Source organism: Aspergillus japonicus (assembly GCF_003184785.1).
Source record: "Aspergillus japonicus CBS 114.51 unplaced genomic scaffold BO86scaffold_2, whole genome shotgun sequence".
Classification (NCBI taxonomy): Eukaryota; Fungi; Ascomycota; class Eurotiomycetes; order Eurotiales; family Aspergillaceae; genus Aspergillus; species Aspergillus japonicus.
The window spans coordinates 618,273-630,736 of NW_020291639.1; the positions used below are offsets into that span (position 1 = coordinate 618,273).

At 53.5% G+C, this 12,464-nt stretch overlaps 5 protein-coding genes across 5 annotated transcripts; 3 read left to right on the forward strand and 2 right to left on the reverse strand.

Annotated features, from left to right (window-relative positions):
- Nucleotides 1-34: 34 nt before the first annotated feature.
- On the forward strand, nucleotides 35-2,610 carry BO86DRAFT_405857 (uncharacterized protein). Its single transcript, XM_025674131.1, has 5 exons — nucleotides 35-292; nucleotides 350-1,288; nucleotides 1,339-1,528; nucleotides 1,577-2,338; nucleotides 2,413-2,610. The coding sequence occupies exons 1-5, from the start codon at nucleotides 185-187 to the stop codon at nucleotides 2,598-2,600; spliced, it is 2,187 nt and encodes a 728-aa protein (XP_025532851.1). The 5' UTR covers nucleotides 35-184; the 3' UTR covers nucleotides 2,601-2,610.
- Nucleotides 2,611-2,688: 78 nt separating this feature from the next.
- BO86DRAFT_352138 (chitobiosyldiphosphodolichol beta-1,4 mannosyltransferase) lies at nucleotides 2,689-4,482 on the reverse strand. Its single transcript, XM_025669464.1, has 3 exons — nucleotides 4,006-4,482; nucleotides 3,749-3,945; nucleotides 2,689-3,677 (listed from the first exon to the last, which is right to left on the reverse strand). The coding sequence occupies exons 1-3, from the start codon at nucleotides 4,244-4,246 to the stop codon at nucleotides 2,721-2,723; spliced, it is 1,395 nt and encodes a 464-aa protein (XP_025532852.1). The 5' UTR covers nucleotides 4,247-4,482; the 3' UTR covers nucleotides 2,689-2,720.
- Nucleotides 4,483-4,886: 404 nt separating this feature from the next.
- Nucleotides 4,887-8,193, forward strand: BO86DRAFT_444740 (metal cation transporter MSC2). Its single transcript, XM_025676402.1, has 4 exons — nucleotides 4,887-5,544; nucleotides 5,594-6,736; nucleotides 6,788-7,006; nucleotides 7,057-8,193. Exons 1-4 carry the CDS (start codon nucleotides 5,153-5,155, stop codon nucleotides 7,982-7,984), a joined length of 2,682 nt encoding a protein of 893 aa, XP_025532853.1. The 5' UTR covers nucleotides 4,887-5,152; the 3' UTR covers nucleotides 7,985-8,193.
- A 1,288-nt stretch (nucleotides 8,194-9,481) lies between these two features.
- On the forward strand, nucleotides 9,482-10,910 carry BO86DRAFT_74814 (fatty acyl-CoA reductase). Its single transcript, XM_025677635.1, has one exon. The coding sequence runs from the start codon at nucleotides 9,564-9,566 to the stop codon at nucleotides 10,833-10,835; it is 1,272 nt and encodes a 423-aa protein (XP_025532854.1). The 5' UTR covers nucleotides 9,482-9,563; the 3' UTR covers nucleotides 10,836-10,910.
- A 75-nt stretch (nucleotides 10,911-10,985) lies between these two features.
- On the reverse strand, nucleotides 10,986-12,293 carry BO86DRAFT_352145 (Zn(II)2Cys6 transcription factor domain-containing protein; the record flags this gene model as incomplete). Its single annotated transcript, XM_025669465.1, has 2 exons — nucleotides 12,191-12,293; nucleotides 10,986-12,098 (listed from the first exon to the last, which is right to left on the reverse strand). Exons 1-2 carry the CDS (start codon nucleotides 12,257-12,259, stop codon nucleotides 10,986-10,988), a joined length of 1,182 nt encoding a protein of 393 aa, XP_025532855.1. The 5' UTR covers nucleotides 12,260-12,293.
- Nucleotides 12,294-12,464: the final 171 nt, after the last annotated feature.

Genomic DNA, 12,464 nt, shown 5'->3' on the forward strand with positions numbered 1-12,464 from the left:
GAAGCAGGAACAACTATAGATTCGTCCTGCCATACAATGCTATAGCTGGACACTGCATTCCAGCAATCAAAGGGATGTCAAGCAGTGCCGGTCATTGACCCAATGCTCTGTGATATATCTGACACACTTTGAAGTTTCTATATCACAATCATGAGAAGTTGTTGATTACCATCGCCGTTTCGAGATGCTAGGACCGTTGGAATTACCGTTATTCCCCTCCTGCTCGGATTGCCTGGCCTGGTCGGCAGACGGGGAATTGGCCATCGGTGCGGGTGAATACGTCCAAGTCCTGGTCAGTCGCTTGCCCATCCTATCGAGCCTTTACGAATGATTTGCTAACTGCGAACAGACCCCCAAGACGGCCAATGAAAAAGCTGAGCAGGGCCCTGTGCAAAAAGCCATCAACGACTGGCATTCCAATCGGTTCAGGGTCAATGTTTTCAGTGAAAGCGAATGGCCGACAATCTATCCCCAGAAGCGTGACAATTTCTCGCTTGGCGGCGAGCAGTCCCTTAGCACCGTGGTAGGTCTGGCCTGGTCCCCTCCAGGACTCGCAAAGTTCCGGCGCTGTGTGCTCGCAGTCTTCACCTCCAATCTGCTGCTTTCCCTCTATGAGCCTGTCGGGATCCAAGGGAAATGGACGCGCGTAGCCATCGTCAATGATTCCCTGAAACTGCACTTCCAACCCCAGATCCAGGATGAGGGCTTGGCTCTGCGGAAATCATACATTCGGTCTTTTTCGTGGTCATCGCCTCTGAAAGTACCTATCGCGGAGCAAGATGCGGATTCACTAGCAATTTTCGGCGTCGAGAATCGCTGGGGCCATCACCTGTTATCAGTGGCAAATGACTCTAAGGATGTGATCTTCCTCCGAGTACGAAGCTTGGTAGCAGTGCAAAGTCCAAGGTATACAGCTGATGTGCTTGCCTTGACTTCCTTGAATAATCCCTTCGTGAGCTATCCTGAGGCTCAGCCATCATCGCTCTTTGCTGCTACTCTACAATCCAAAGCCATTGTATCATCAATGAGCTGGGGCCCATGGATCTTTCCGGGTGAAGACGGACAGGCGCAAAGCTCAACTGCCGGTCACGCGATAGGGAATCTGGCCGTTGTGTACGGCACAAAATTGAGGGTTCTCAGATTAAAAGTTGACCCAGCATGTCTCAAGTACGGAGCAGACGTGGGTCTGCCTCCCGAGCCAGTGGCCAAGTCCGAAGAGAACGCTTCAGCGACTGGCAAGAAAATGGAAGATCTTCGTTTCACCGGTCCTATTGAATGGATCAGTCTGGTAAGACAACATCTTACAGGGACATATTACTCGATTAACAACCACACCAGGATAATGCGCAAAGTCTTTCTTTGGCTGCAGGTGTCTTCGGGGGCCTCGCTCTTATCACCATGCCTCACTCGGCATATGAAGGAAATGAGCAGAAATCCGCACATATCGAGTTACAACACCTACCATTCTATGAGGACACGGCGACAGAGATCCAGTCCGAAGCCCCAAGGCATTGGGATCCAATATCATGTGAGCGATATCCTGTCAACCACACTCGCCCACGCTGACACGAGAAAGCCATGACTGTCACACGAGAGCCTGAATCTCAGAATCTCGCGCTGCACGTAGGAACAGGTGGAGGCTATGCAATAACGAAACAATTTTCTCCTAAACAGGAAGATCTGTCAATCTCCAAGGCCCCCTGGAAAAACCAAATCGACGATATGCGGGAACAGTTCGACTTCAATCGAGATTTCGGAGGTCTCGCCGTGGCCAGGATCTGGGGTCTGACCTCATGCAAAGGCATCGTTGCGAGCGCTACCACGCTCCACCCCGGAGACGTCATCGAATACCGCACAGCCGCCGAAGACCGAGTGATAGTAACCTTCTCCACGGCCATCGGTGAAGTCGCAGACGAGCTCCCCAGCGGGCCAACAGCAACATCGGACCCGGACTCTGCCTCTGGCCCTGACGCCCTCAGTGCACGGCGCGATGCGGCCCTACGGCACATTCTACATTCCCAAGACGAAGAAGGCGACAGGCCACCGCTGTCTGGCAAAGTATTATACGCAGCAGCGTGCTCCGCTATAGTCGACTGCGCCAACGAGGAGATCATGGCGCAAGCCCGCCAGGTCCTCATCAGACTCGCGACCATCACGGGCGCAGATCTGACCGAGGAGATCTCCAAATGCTCCACCTCCAAGAGCACGGTGAATGCCAAGTCAGCCGATGAGCTCAGCGGGCCCGGCAGCCCTCTATTCGAGAGATGCGAGATCTGCGATGCCAGCCTTGCTTGGTATTCAAACCAGGAAGCGCAATGCGCCGCGGGCCACCTCTTCGGTATGTAGCACACCCAGAAGAACGCGTATGCTATCCTGCACATCACAAACTGACAGCCCCTTTCCCGAACGCAGTGCGGTGTGGCTTGACGTCACTAGCGATCCAAGACCCCGGGGTGTCCAAATTCTGTTCCGGCTGCGGGAAAGAGTATTTGAACGAGGACGACATGGACTCGTCAGACGCGGATCTCCAGCGCTCTTGTCAACGGCTATTTGACATGTTCGATACGTGCACCTTCTGCGGCGGGAAGTTCCGTCCGTAGTGTTAGTTACCGGTAGATAGCTCAGTAAATACTTAACAACAAGTCAATGCTTTTCTCAACCAGTCGCTCGCTGAAGAAGGGATAAATTGCTATATGTATTGATTTTATCGGTAATGGGCACTAATACAGCCCCAGCAGCTTCCCCGCCACGGGATTCCACTCATCATCCCAACGCCGGGCACTCTCCCTGCGAGCCCCGTCCCGCAGACGTTCCAGCTTCGCATCGTCCCCGAACAGCTCGACGAGATGGCCCACCAGCTCCTCCGAGCTCCCGAACCCACGCCCATTGACCCCCTCCGTCACGAGTTCGGGCCACGCCTCGAACCGATTCCACCCGACCACCGGCAGACCGGCACCAAACATGTCCACGACCTTCATGGGCAGATCCACGCCACTGCTGCTGGTGTGCAGGCTGACGCCCAGCGACGCCGACGCCAGCAGGCGCGCGTAGTCCTCCATGCTCAGCCACGCGGTGCAGATCGTCACCTTCTCCAGCCTCCCCGCTGCTTCCAGCTCCCGAATGCGCCGGAGATACATCTCCTTCTGGGGTCCTTTGCCCGTGATGATCGCCAGGATGGCGGGGAGTTCTGAGGGGCTTCTCTGCTGCTGCCGCGCCAGCGCGGAGTATCGGCACAGGGCGTCGATGAGCACAGAGAAGTCCTCGTCCGCGGTCCAGGAGGTGGAGCTGACCAGGACGCGGAGGGCGTTGGTCGCGAGGAGCGGGCGCACGGGCTCGGTCTGTGGGAGGGAGCGGAGAAAGGCGGCGCGAGCGGCGGGGTCGGGGATCGGCTGGAAGTGGTCGGCGGGCCGGTCGTGGAGAGGGAAGATTGGGGCGCGACGGATTCCGAAGTCTCGTGCGAGGACGGTGGCCATCGCGTTGGTGACGCAGAGGTGCGCCGTCGCGTATTGGCCGAAGAAGCGCTCGTAGCGCTGGGAGAGGCGGACGAGCGGGTGGGCGTCGCCGAGCTTGAGGGCCAGGATCGTGTAGCCGAAGTTGTGCCAGTCAATTATCAGGCTGGTCTGGCGGAGGAGGCTGGTGAGGGTGGCGATGGCGAGGGTGGGGATGGAGGGGGGGTTCTGTCGTGGGGAATGGGTTGAGGTTAGCAAGGACGATAGGTATGGTAGGTAGGTGATGAGGGGTGACTGACTTGGACGAGAAGCCATTTGGCGGGCTTGGTTCGGTAGGCGAGAATCCACCAGAGACAGCCGATCTGGAATAGCACTTTGAGGGGTCCGAAGAGGAGGAAGAGGAGCTTGTTGCTTGTTTGGAGGAAGGTCGGGTGCGGGGGGAGCGCGACAATGGAGATTCGGGGGTGGGCGGTGATTTCGGGATGGACTTCCGATTCTGAAGAGGCTGTGTATTAGTTTCGAGGTATGCGACTGCGATCTGATCATCTTTGCGCACCATGGTAGCCGATGATATCCACTTGGCCTCCGCCTCTCGCTACGCTGAGCGCATGGTACTGCATGCGCGGGCTGCGACCGATGTCCCCTAGCACAAGAACTTGGACGGTTGTCTTTGGTTTGTCGGAGCCATCGCTTTCGGAGGCAAGTTGGGGTGTATATCTTGATGGGGAGAGGAGAATGATTGCCAGCGTGAGCGCTGTAGATGCGTAAAAGGCGATGCTGATGAGAGTTGCGAGCATGGTGACGACGGATCAAGCTCTTGGGGCGGTTATGAAGTCGATGACAGATGATCCAGCATCATGCACGGCAATAGTGAATCAAGTGAGTGACGCGCGATCAATAGAGGTCTCAGCTTTGTATCTCTTAGCCAGCAGAGGTATGTCTATTGATCCTGATCCTGCACGACAATGGAAGAAAGAAATCCAGAGAGCTCTGGGGGCAAGCTGGCCGCAGGAGGAATCCTGGGCCGATGAACGGAACCCCACACCGGAGAACGGAGGCACGGCACACACAGAAACACACTCGCCGGTCGCGTCAGAATAAACAAATCGGGCAAATTGACAACAGGCGCGCGGCTCGCATTGATAGGTTACATGCCACTGGACCAATTAAGTATCTCCGGCATTTACTCCTCTGATTATCTTTCAGTCTAGCTGGAGCTTTATCTCTCTTACCCCGGATCATCCCCTCATAAGTTAAATTATAGTAAAGCATTGGGGAATGATTGATTACTCTTTCCATACACTCGATTTGCCGTGTGTACCTGAAATGTCAGGCAACGACCAAGATGGACCCCAGCTGAAAAGCTAATCACGTGGCGCTCGTTATCACCGCCGGCCGATCGTCGCGCCGCTATCTGGGGGCTATTCGTCCATCATCATCATCATCGTTCTAAGATCGCCACAAGCGCCCTTCGCGGTCGCTCCTTTTTCTTCCATTCATTCCCTTTGCACGGGCGCTATGCTGCATCTTTTGCTTTCATCTTCCGACCTATCATTTTTGCTGAGCTCTTAAAGCTCAATTGTTCTGCTTCTAGGCAGCTGTTCCCTGGAAACCTCGGCTCCAGCACCGGCCTCTCACGAACCCCCTCCGGCTGTTGGCTGGACACTGGCAACGATCGTGCATAGCGCAGCGAAACAGACACAATGTCGGCCGGGACACCCGTATCTATCGTGGAAACAGCTCCTCCGAACCATGGGCTTGGGCATTCTCGTGGTCACCGTTCGCGATCATCTCGCAGGTCGCACGGGCCAGTTTCCATTTCGGCCTCCTCTTTCGACCTGTCTTCAGCAAATCAACAGCCCCCACAACCTGTGATCGGCCCTGTATTTCCCAATGTCAACTCTGGAGACTCTGCCGGACATGCTCATCACCATACAAACTCCCATGCATCGAATCATAGCGTCTGGGAAGCATCTACTCATGAGCACCCCGCCTCTTCTTGCAACCATGCACATCACACGAAGAAAGATAGCGCTGCAGGGCCAATTGGTGCTCAAGTGCTGAATGCATCAGCCGAGTCTGGACCAAATACATTGTGAGTTCCCCATTCGCGCTCTCCCAGCCCGTAATAACAATTTGAGAAGTCAAGATGCTATCGCTGGACCCCTTCTGGCTCTGCCATGGATCGCCCTTTCCTGGTATTACCAACACCATGCGCATTGGAAGATACAACAAAGAATCTCAGACGATCCTGACGCGGTCGCCTCTGGTATCGGCAAATTAGAACAAGTCGAACGGAAGACCGCCATGCTGACAGCAGTTACACTGATACTATATGGATGCGGACAGATCGTGCGATCGGCACAGCGGGGAGGATCCGACTCCGCTTCTGCACTTCCCTCGGTGGATTCAAGCACGGCAAGGATGGCACTCCTGCAGGCGGCTTCTCTTGCTTTGCCCATATATGCTGGTCTGAAGATTGGAGGCTTCCTGGTGGCTTTCAGCTTGCTCCTTGCAGTAGCCTCTGGAGTTCCTACGCTTCTTCAGGGGAATGGAACCCACAGCAGTGGCCAATTTCGATTCAGTCAAAAGAAGGCAAGCGGTGCCGTTCTTGTCGCGGTCATCGTGTTGAGTTTCTTGGGCTTGAATGCAACCTGGGATGATCATCCTTTCTTCGGTTACGCTTCGTTGCTTGTGTCCGTCTTTGTACTCCGTCCTCCCCTCTCAGGGACCAAGTCGGTTGATGTTGACCTCTCTACGCCTGCATCGTCCAAGAAGCCGCTATCAGAGTCCGGTGCAGGCGCTACTTCAGCTAATGATTCTGTATTGGCTGTTTTGTCAGGCTTGTCTCTGACACTTGTCACAGTTGTTGTTTCTGGAAACCTCTCGTTTGAGGTCACTGACGTGATGTACCACCTTGCCGCCTCTGGTGCATTTGCAATCAGTTTATTTGCTGTTGCCCCTTCGCATCTACAGTCATCGTATAAACTAGGCCTCGTTCTTGGGACGGGTAGCGCTGCCCTCTTCTCCTCGCCTCCTCTACAGGACAACGCTCAGGTCATCTATGTCTCTCGGATTATCGTTTCGCTCGTCTCCTACCTTGCAGTTCGTTTTGATGGAAAAAATCTGCGCCATTCTGCGCATTCGCATGTTCATGAGCAGCACAGCCATTCATCTGCCGATGCTTCCAAAATTACAAAGTTTATCCTCCACCACAGCGAATCGTATCCGCTTCTGTACAGTATTCTCAAGGAAAGCGATTCGCGACGCATTTTCTACTTCATGTGGTGAGTTTTCGTACCACTCTTCTATGTTTCACCATTGCTAACTCTCTTCAGCCTTAACTTCAGCTTCATGCTGGTTCAATTGGCATATGGCTTCTTGACTGGGTCCCTGGGGCTGCTCAGCGATAGTATTCACATGTTCTTTGACTGCCTTGCTTTAGTCGTTGGTCTTTGTGCTGCTGTCATGAGCAAATGGCCTCCGAGTTCGAGATTCCCCTACGGCTATGGAAAAGTGGACACGCTGTCTGGTTTTGCCAACGGCATCTTCCTCATGTGAGCAACGCGAACTGTTGAGTCTGTGACCTACGACTAACGGCATGCAGGATCATTAGTATTGAAATTATCTATGAAGCGGTGGAGAGACTGTCTTCGGGCAGCCAAATGCATCGCATTGGTGAGCTTCTCGTTGTCAGCATTGCGGGTCTACTAGTGAACCTCGTCGGAATCATGGCCTTCGACCATGGACATGCACACGGACACGACCATGGTCACGGACACTCGCATGGTAACGAAAACATGCACGGCATCTTTTTACATATTCTCGCCGATACGCTGGGATCTGTGGCTGTGGTGATCTCTACCATTCTAGTCCACTACTCTGGCTGGCCAGGGTATGATCCCATCGCATCGTGCTTGATCGCAATCTTGATTTTTGCCTCGGCAGTCCCGCTCGTCAGCAGCACAGCGAAGACACTGTTACTGGCATTACCGGCTGATGTGGAGTACAATGTCCGCGAAGCCCTAGCCGGGGTCAGTACTCTCCGAGGAGTTGTCGGGTACACAGTACCTCGATTTTGGCTGGACGACACAGGGAAGGAGTCTTCTGGACATCACCACCACCATGGCCATGATCATGGCCACAGTCACTCCCACGGCCATAGCCAGCGTCACGGTCATGACCATGATCATGATCACAACCATTCGCACTCCCACAGCCATGGTCATGGCAGTGATCACTCTCACTCGCACTCTCACTCCCCCTCCCACAATCATGCCCATGGCCACAGCCACGATCACGGCAGCCACACCCATTCCCACAGCCATGACCACCACGATCACTCCCACGACAGCCATAACCTCAAACTTCTTGGCGTGATCCATGTTATCGCTTCCCGCGGCGCTGACCTCGAAGACGTCCGCCAACGCACAGTCAACTATCTTCGCGAGAAAGACATGGACATCCTTGTTCAGGTCGAGCGCGAAGGAGATGGCCGGTGTTGGTGCGGCGGGGGTGGAAACAAAACCTCCTAAACCATTTCACATCTCTTCTTTCCTTCTAAAGTATACATAATCATTTCAGATGACTCTGGACCGGGCTGGCTAGACCGGTCTCAAGAGGGTTTCGCTGGCTTTTCCCCAATTTACTTCATATGATGCTGTATGTATGTGTCGATGTATGTGTGTATCTATGTCTCCTCTGACTTTCGCCCTGGTTTTTTTTTTTTTTTTTTTTTTTTTTTCTGCTTTACGAAAGCGGGGCATTCATTCTCGTAGCAACTGGGGCGGCTGTTCGTGACTTGGTCCGCCAGTAGGTATATGATCTGGATTATTTGTTCAGTGAGTCGTCCAGAAGGGGTAACGACGGGTATGTACTATAGTTATCTTAGAGTGTATAAGAATCGAGGGTGACCGCAACCTGTTCCATTATCCACACACACATATATACAAAGCAACCGAGTTCCGAGTTTCCCACCGCAAGGCACCAGATCCCGATCGAGTAGTTCTTTTTTTCCCTTTAGTAATATGCCTTATGCCCGGTATCCTGTACCCCTAAACCCGAAGGGTAGAAGGGAATAGAAACCAGACGCACAAACAACAACCCACGTCAACCTCGGGTGAGCTCCCCATAGTACATGTAGCCCACGTCACACATGTGCGCTCTTCACATGAGATGCACCCATATTGTGAGGACCCTGCCCTTATCCCCCTCGACCATAGCTCTCCTCGCCCTCCCGCACGGAACGCGCAATGGTTGCACGTAGCGAGCCACGGGCGTATCCTTATATCTTGAAATCACTTGGCCAAACGCTGGCATTATCTTGTTTACCGATGAATTGTCTGGCCTTGACCCCGAACTAGACCTCGCAGGAACATTCCAGGAAGATACGATGTGGATAAGGCAGATGGGGAGGTATATTGTAAGCTCATGTCCCTAGCTTCTTGTATGAGGATCGAAACCTGATTCTTTTCATGGTATGTAGTAGGCTAGGGGTTTGGGTTTGGGGGGCGTTCACCTCGGATACTCGACACTCTGATATGGAGAAGGATGTCCACGATGATTAGTCTGAGCAGGGTTGAGACTCTCTCTAAATGCAGTAGCCAAGCTGGACCAGAAACTCTGATCTCTGTGTATAGCAAGCATCGGGAAAGAGGCTGGTTGGGGTTGAAGCATGTGCGTACAGTTTATTTAATGGTCATGCATGTGAAAAGAAAGAGAGTGGAATAGGAAGGAGAGGGAAGGGTGCGGGATTGGTTTTGTTGGTCTTACACATGACTACCTAACTAGCGACGAGGTAGCTGCAACATGCTTTTATGTAGGTCGGTCGCTCTACAAGGTGGAGAGTGTATGGGCTTGTGCGACCTCCCTTCGGTTCTTTTTAAAAGTCTACTTGACTGACTCGGTTGCAGCAAGGAATCACTGGATTCTGTTCATTGTATTGTGGTAGCTGCATAATGCACAGAAGGAGGGCTCTAGCATCGCGAAAGCTGCTGGCGTCCAAAAGTTGCGGATACTGCATCAGTAGTTATCATTGCACATTGCTCTATCACAGAGACAGCGGATTACGCGATATACAGCGCAACGAGATATACACAATCGGAAAAGCCCCTGATGTCCCTCGCCCTCCTTTCCACCCCCTCACTGCACGAGGAAGAGATCAAACGCAGAGGCTATGCAACCTTATTCGAGAAACACACCGTCTTCCTCACCGGGAGCACCGGCGCGCTGGGCGCCGTGCTCCTCTACAAACTCGCGGTGCAGGTCCCTACTCACAAGATCTACGTCCTGATCCGAGGGTCCCCGGACCTCGCGATCCAGAAGTGGAAGAAGGCGATGCCCGTGCAGACGCAGCCGGTCCTCCACTCCCGAAAAATTCATTTCGTGGTGGGGGACATGACGAAGCCGGACTTTGGGATCGATGCGGCGGTGATGGATGAGCTGCGCCAGCAGGTCACGCTGGTGATCCACGCGGCTGCCAAAATCACCCTGGACGCGGACGTTGCGGAGGCGGTGGAGAACAACTGTCTCCCGTCGTTGGAGATGGCGAAGATCGCCTCGCGGTTCCGCAGGTTGAAGCTCTTCGTGCAAGTGTCGACGGCGTATGTGAACAGTTTCTTGCCGGATGGGCACGTGGCGGAGAAGCTGTACTCCGTTGGGGTGGAGGTGGGGGGGAAGGGTAAGGAGGATGATCCGGAGGAGCTACTAGCGGCAATCCTCAGAGGCGAAGGCTCCGCGTACGCCGAGCACTTCTCGTCATCCTATACCCATGCGAAGTATTTGATGGAACGGCTGATGCTGAAACGGTTCCCCACGCTGCCCATGTTGCTGGTGCGTCCGACAATCTTTGGTCCTGCAGTCAGGGATCCGTATCCGCATTATGCGCCGGAGAATTCCATCCCGTTGAAGAGATTCGCCTCGCTATTTCTGATGACACATGGCGAAATGCAGACCTGGCACGCGGCTGAGGGCTATGATAGTGGTGCGAATACGTTGGATGAGATGCCGGTTGACCTTGTGGCGAATGCATGTCTTCTTCACGCGGTTGCGGGTACGCGAGGGGTTATTCATAGTGGATCGCAGCTATATGTGAAGACGACGCTAGACGGAATTATGCAATTGGCGGATATGTACGCCCCAGAAGGCATGCGACATGCTTTACCGACGGTACTTTTTGTGAAAGATCGAGCTACGCCGCAGTGTTTCCTTGCGGACCTGGTCAAGGTTGGTTCACGCAATTGGTTGTTTGATTGCGGTCGGTCATTCTGGTTAAAACAGCTTGGTGGTCCGTTGAGTTTGGCAGCATGTCAACATGATGCAGACAGAATCAATAAGCAACGGGCCACAGACGCATGGGAGCGAGTGTTGCGGTCAGTAAAGCTTTAGTTTGGGCTGTCCGTGATGTTATGTCGTGATGATTCACTTTGGTCTAGTAGCTGTGGGTAGTGCTTCGGTTTCGGTTCCAAGCAGGCACAGGCCATGCAAAAGTCTAATGCAGTGCTGTTGAAGAGTAGACTGCGTCGATTGCAGTCGAGATCAAGCTCTAATCTTCCGTTCTGGCCACTGCAAAGCACCCTCCCACTGTGTATCACAAGGACGAAGAGCACTTAGTAGCTCAGAAACCAGCGCCCTGCCCGAGTTCTTGGCCCACCACACTTTACCATCAAGCTCCATTAGAAGTGCTCCCCAATGCATGAGAACGAGTAGCGCAAGAGGCTGACGACACCTCAATGCATGCACAAACTCCTTGCTAGCCATCGCAAGCCATCCTAGAACGGATGCTATATCGCGAGCATGGTTGTATCTACAGAAGCAGCGCCTCAGAAGTGCGATCGCTCCATCGATAATGCGATATTGCTCTTCACTAATGCTGTCCTGCATGGCGTGGCTCAAGCTAGTCAGTCTATCGAAGGCGGTCTCAGTCTCGGCGTCGAGGATTGAGAGTTGCGTTTCCCAGAATCCTTTTCGAGAAGTGACTAGTTGCGTGGACAGATGGTCGCGACTGAGTGTGTATATCTTGCTAACACCATGAAGCAACTCGAAAACGACGATGATGTTCTCGGTCATTGTGTTAGTCTCCTGGCTGTCAGAAGATAGCCGAGGCAGGGCAATGCCAATGACTGTGGTAATAACCGAGTGCGCAAAGACAGCATCGCAATTGGCAGGAGTCAGGTTGTCTATTGCGTGCCGGAACGGAGCAAATGCTCGGTCATGATACTCCAATGCGGTGTCAATATAGGACAGAGCCTCCGGTGGGTCCATGGTGGCAGCGATATGCAGCGAGGCGACAGCAAGCAACCCACTCATGAGGAAGTCATGCTGGAAAGCTTTTCGCGCGATGACAGTCTGCCAGGTGTAGTGGTCTACTGGCTCATTGCACAGACTCTGATAGGTCTCCGTGGCGTATTTGTGCATCAACTCCAGCTCTCGTGTGCTACCAAACTTCGGCGGAGCAGAGCTGCCATACCGGGATAAAGTCCGGCTGTGACTTGCGATTTCGGGGGATGATCCTTTGACGGACGGGACTGAAGCAGGTATAGAGCTGGTAGATGGTGAACTGATGGTGCTTCGAGTTGTTGGGGCCTTAAAGTATGTACACTTGAGCTCGCGGCTTGTGCAGTTCGAGCAAGGTGGGCCTTGTTCATCGCACTATACTTGAACATTAGAGGTCCGGAGTTGTGGCGCAGTGCATTGAGTTGGCAGGCACATCCGAAAGGCATGGGAAGAAAAACGCAACGTACCTTGACTCGGCGCTTTTTACACTGGTCACAGCCATTGCGTGACTTTGTATGGGTCCTCCGAGGCGGCATCTTCCATTTCGACGGGGTTGCTGAGGAAGATAAATCAACGGTGATTCTCCCACGTGGGGAGAGAGAGCGAGACACGTCGGGGAAAGCCGGTAGAGGTCACGTGCGCCAGACTTATCACCCTGGCAGTTCTGGAAGGTTACCCACTACGGCCACTAGTAAAACAAGCCACTGCTTGAGTATGACATTCTCATTACAGCATTGGCTT

What these genes read in the sequence shown, in the direction of transcription:
- BO86DRAFT_405857 (XM_025674131.1), top strand. Translation starts at nt 185, where the DNA reads ATGCTAGGACCGTTGGAATTACCGTTATTCCCCTCCTGCTCGGATTGC. An exon ending in CTATTGAATGGATCAGTCTG is followed by an intron (nt 1,289 to 1,338) that starts GTAAGACAACAT and finishes CAACCACACCAG; the next exon opens with GATAATGCGCAAAGTCTTTC. An exon ending in GCATTGGGATCCAATATCAT is followed by an intron (nt 1,529 to 1,576) that starts GTGAGCGATATC and finishes GACACGAGAAAG; the next exon opens with CCATGACTGTCACACGAGAG.
- BO86DRAFT_352138 (XM_025669464.1), bottom strand. Translation starts at nt 4,246, where the DNA reads ATGCTCGCAACTCTCATCAGCATCGCCTTTTACGCATCTACAGCGCTC. An exon ending in GGATATCATCGGCTACCATG is followed by an intron (nt 3,946 to 4,005) that starts GTGCGCAAAGAT and finishes CAGCCTCTTCAG; the next exon opens with AATCGGAAGTCCATCCCGAA. An exon ending in CCAAATGGCTTCTCGTCCAA is followed by an intron (nt 3,678 to 3,748) that starts GTCAGTCACCCC and finishes TCCCCACGACAG; the next exon opens with AACCCCCCCTCCATCCCCAC.
- BO86DRAFT_444740 (XM_025676402.1), top strand. Translation starts at nt 5,153, where the DNA reads ATGTCGGCCGGGACACCCGTATCTATCGTGGAAACAGCTCCTCCGAAC. An exon ending in CGCATTTTCTACTTCATGTG is followed by an intron (nt 6,737 to 6,787) that starts GTGAGTTTTCGT and finishes AACTCTCTTCAG; the next exon opens with CCTTAACTTCAGCTTCATGC. An exon ending in GCCAACGGCATCTTCCTCAT is followed by an intron (nt 7,007 to 7,056) that starts GTGAGCAACGCG and finishes AACGGCATGCAG; the next exon opens with GATCATTAGTATTGAAATTA.
- BO86DRAFT_74814 (XM_025677635.1), top strand. Translation starts at nt 9,564, where the DNA reads ATGTCCCTCGCCCTCCTTTCCACCCCCTCACTGCACGAGGAAGAGATC.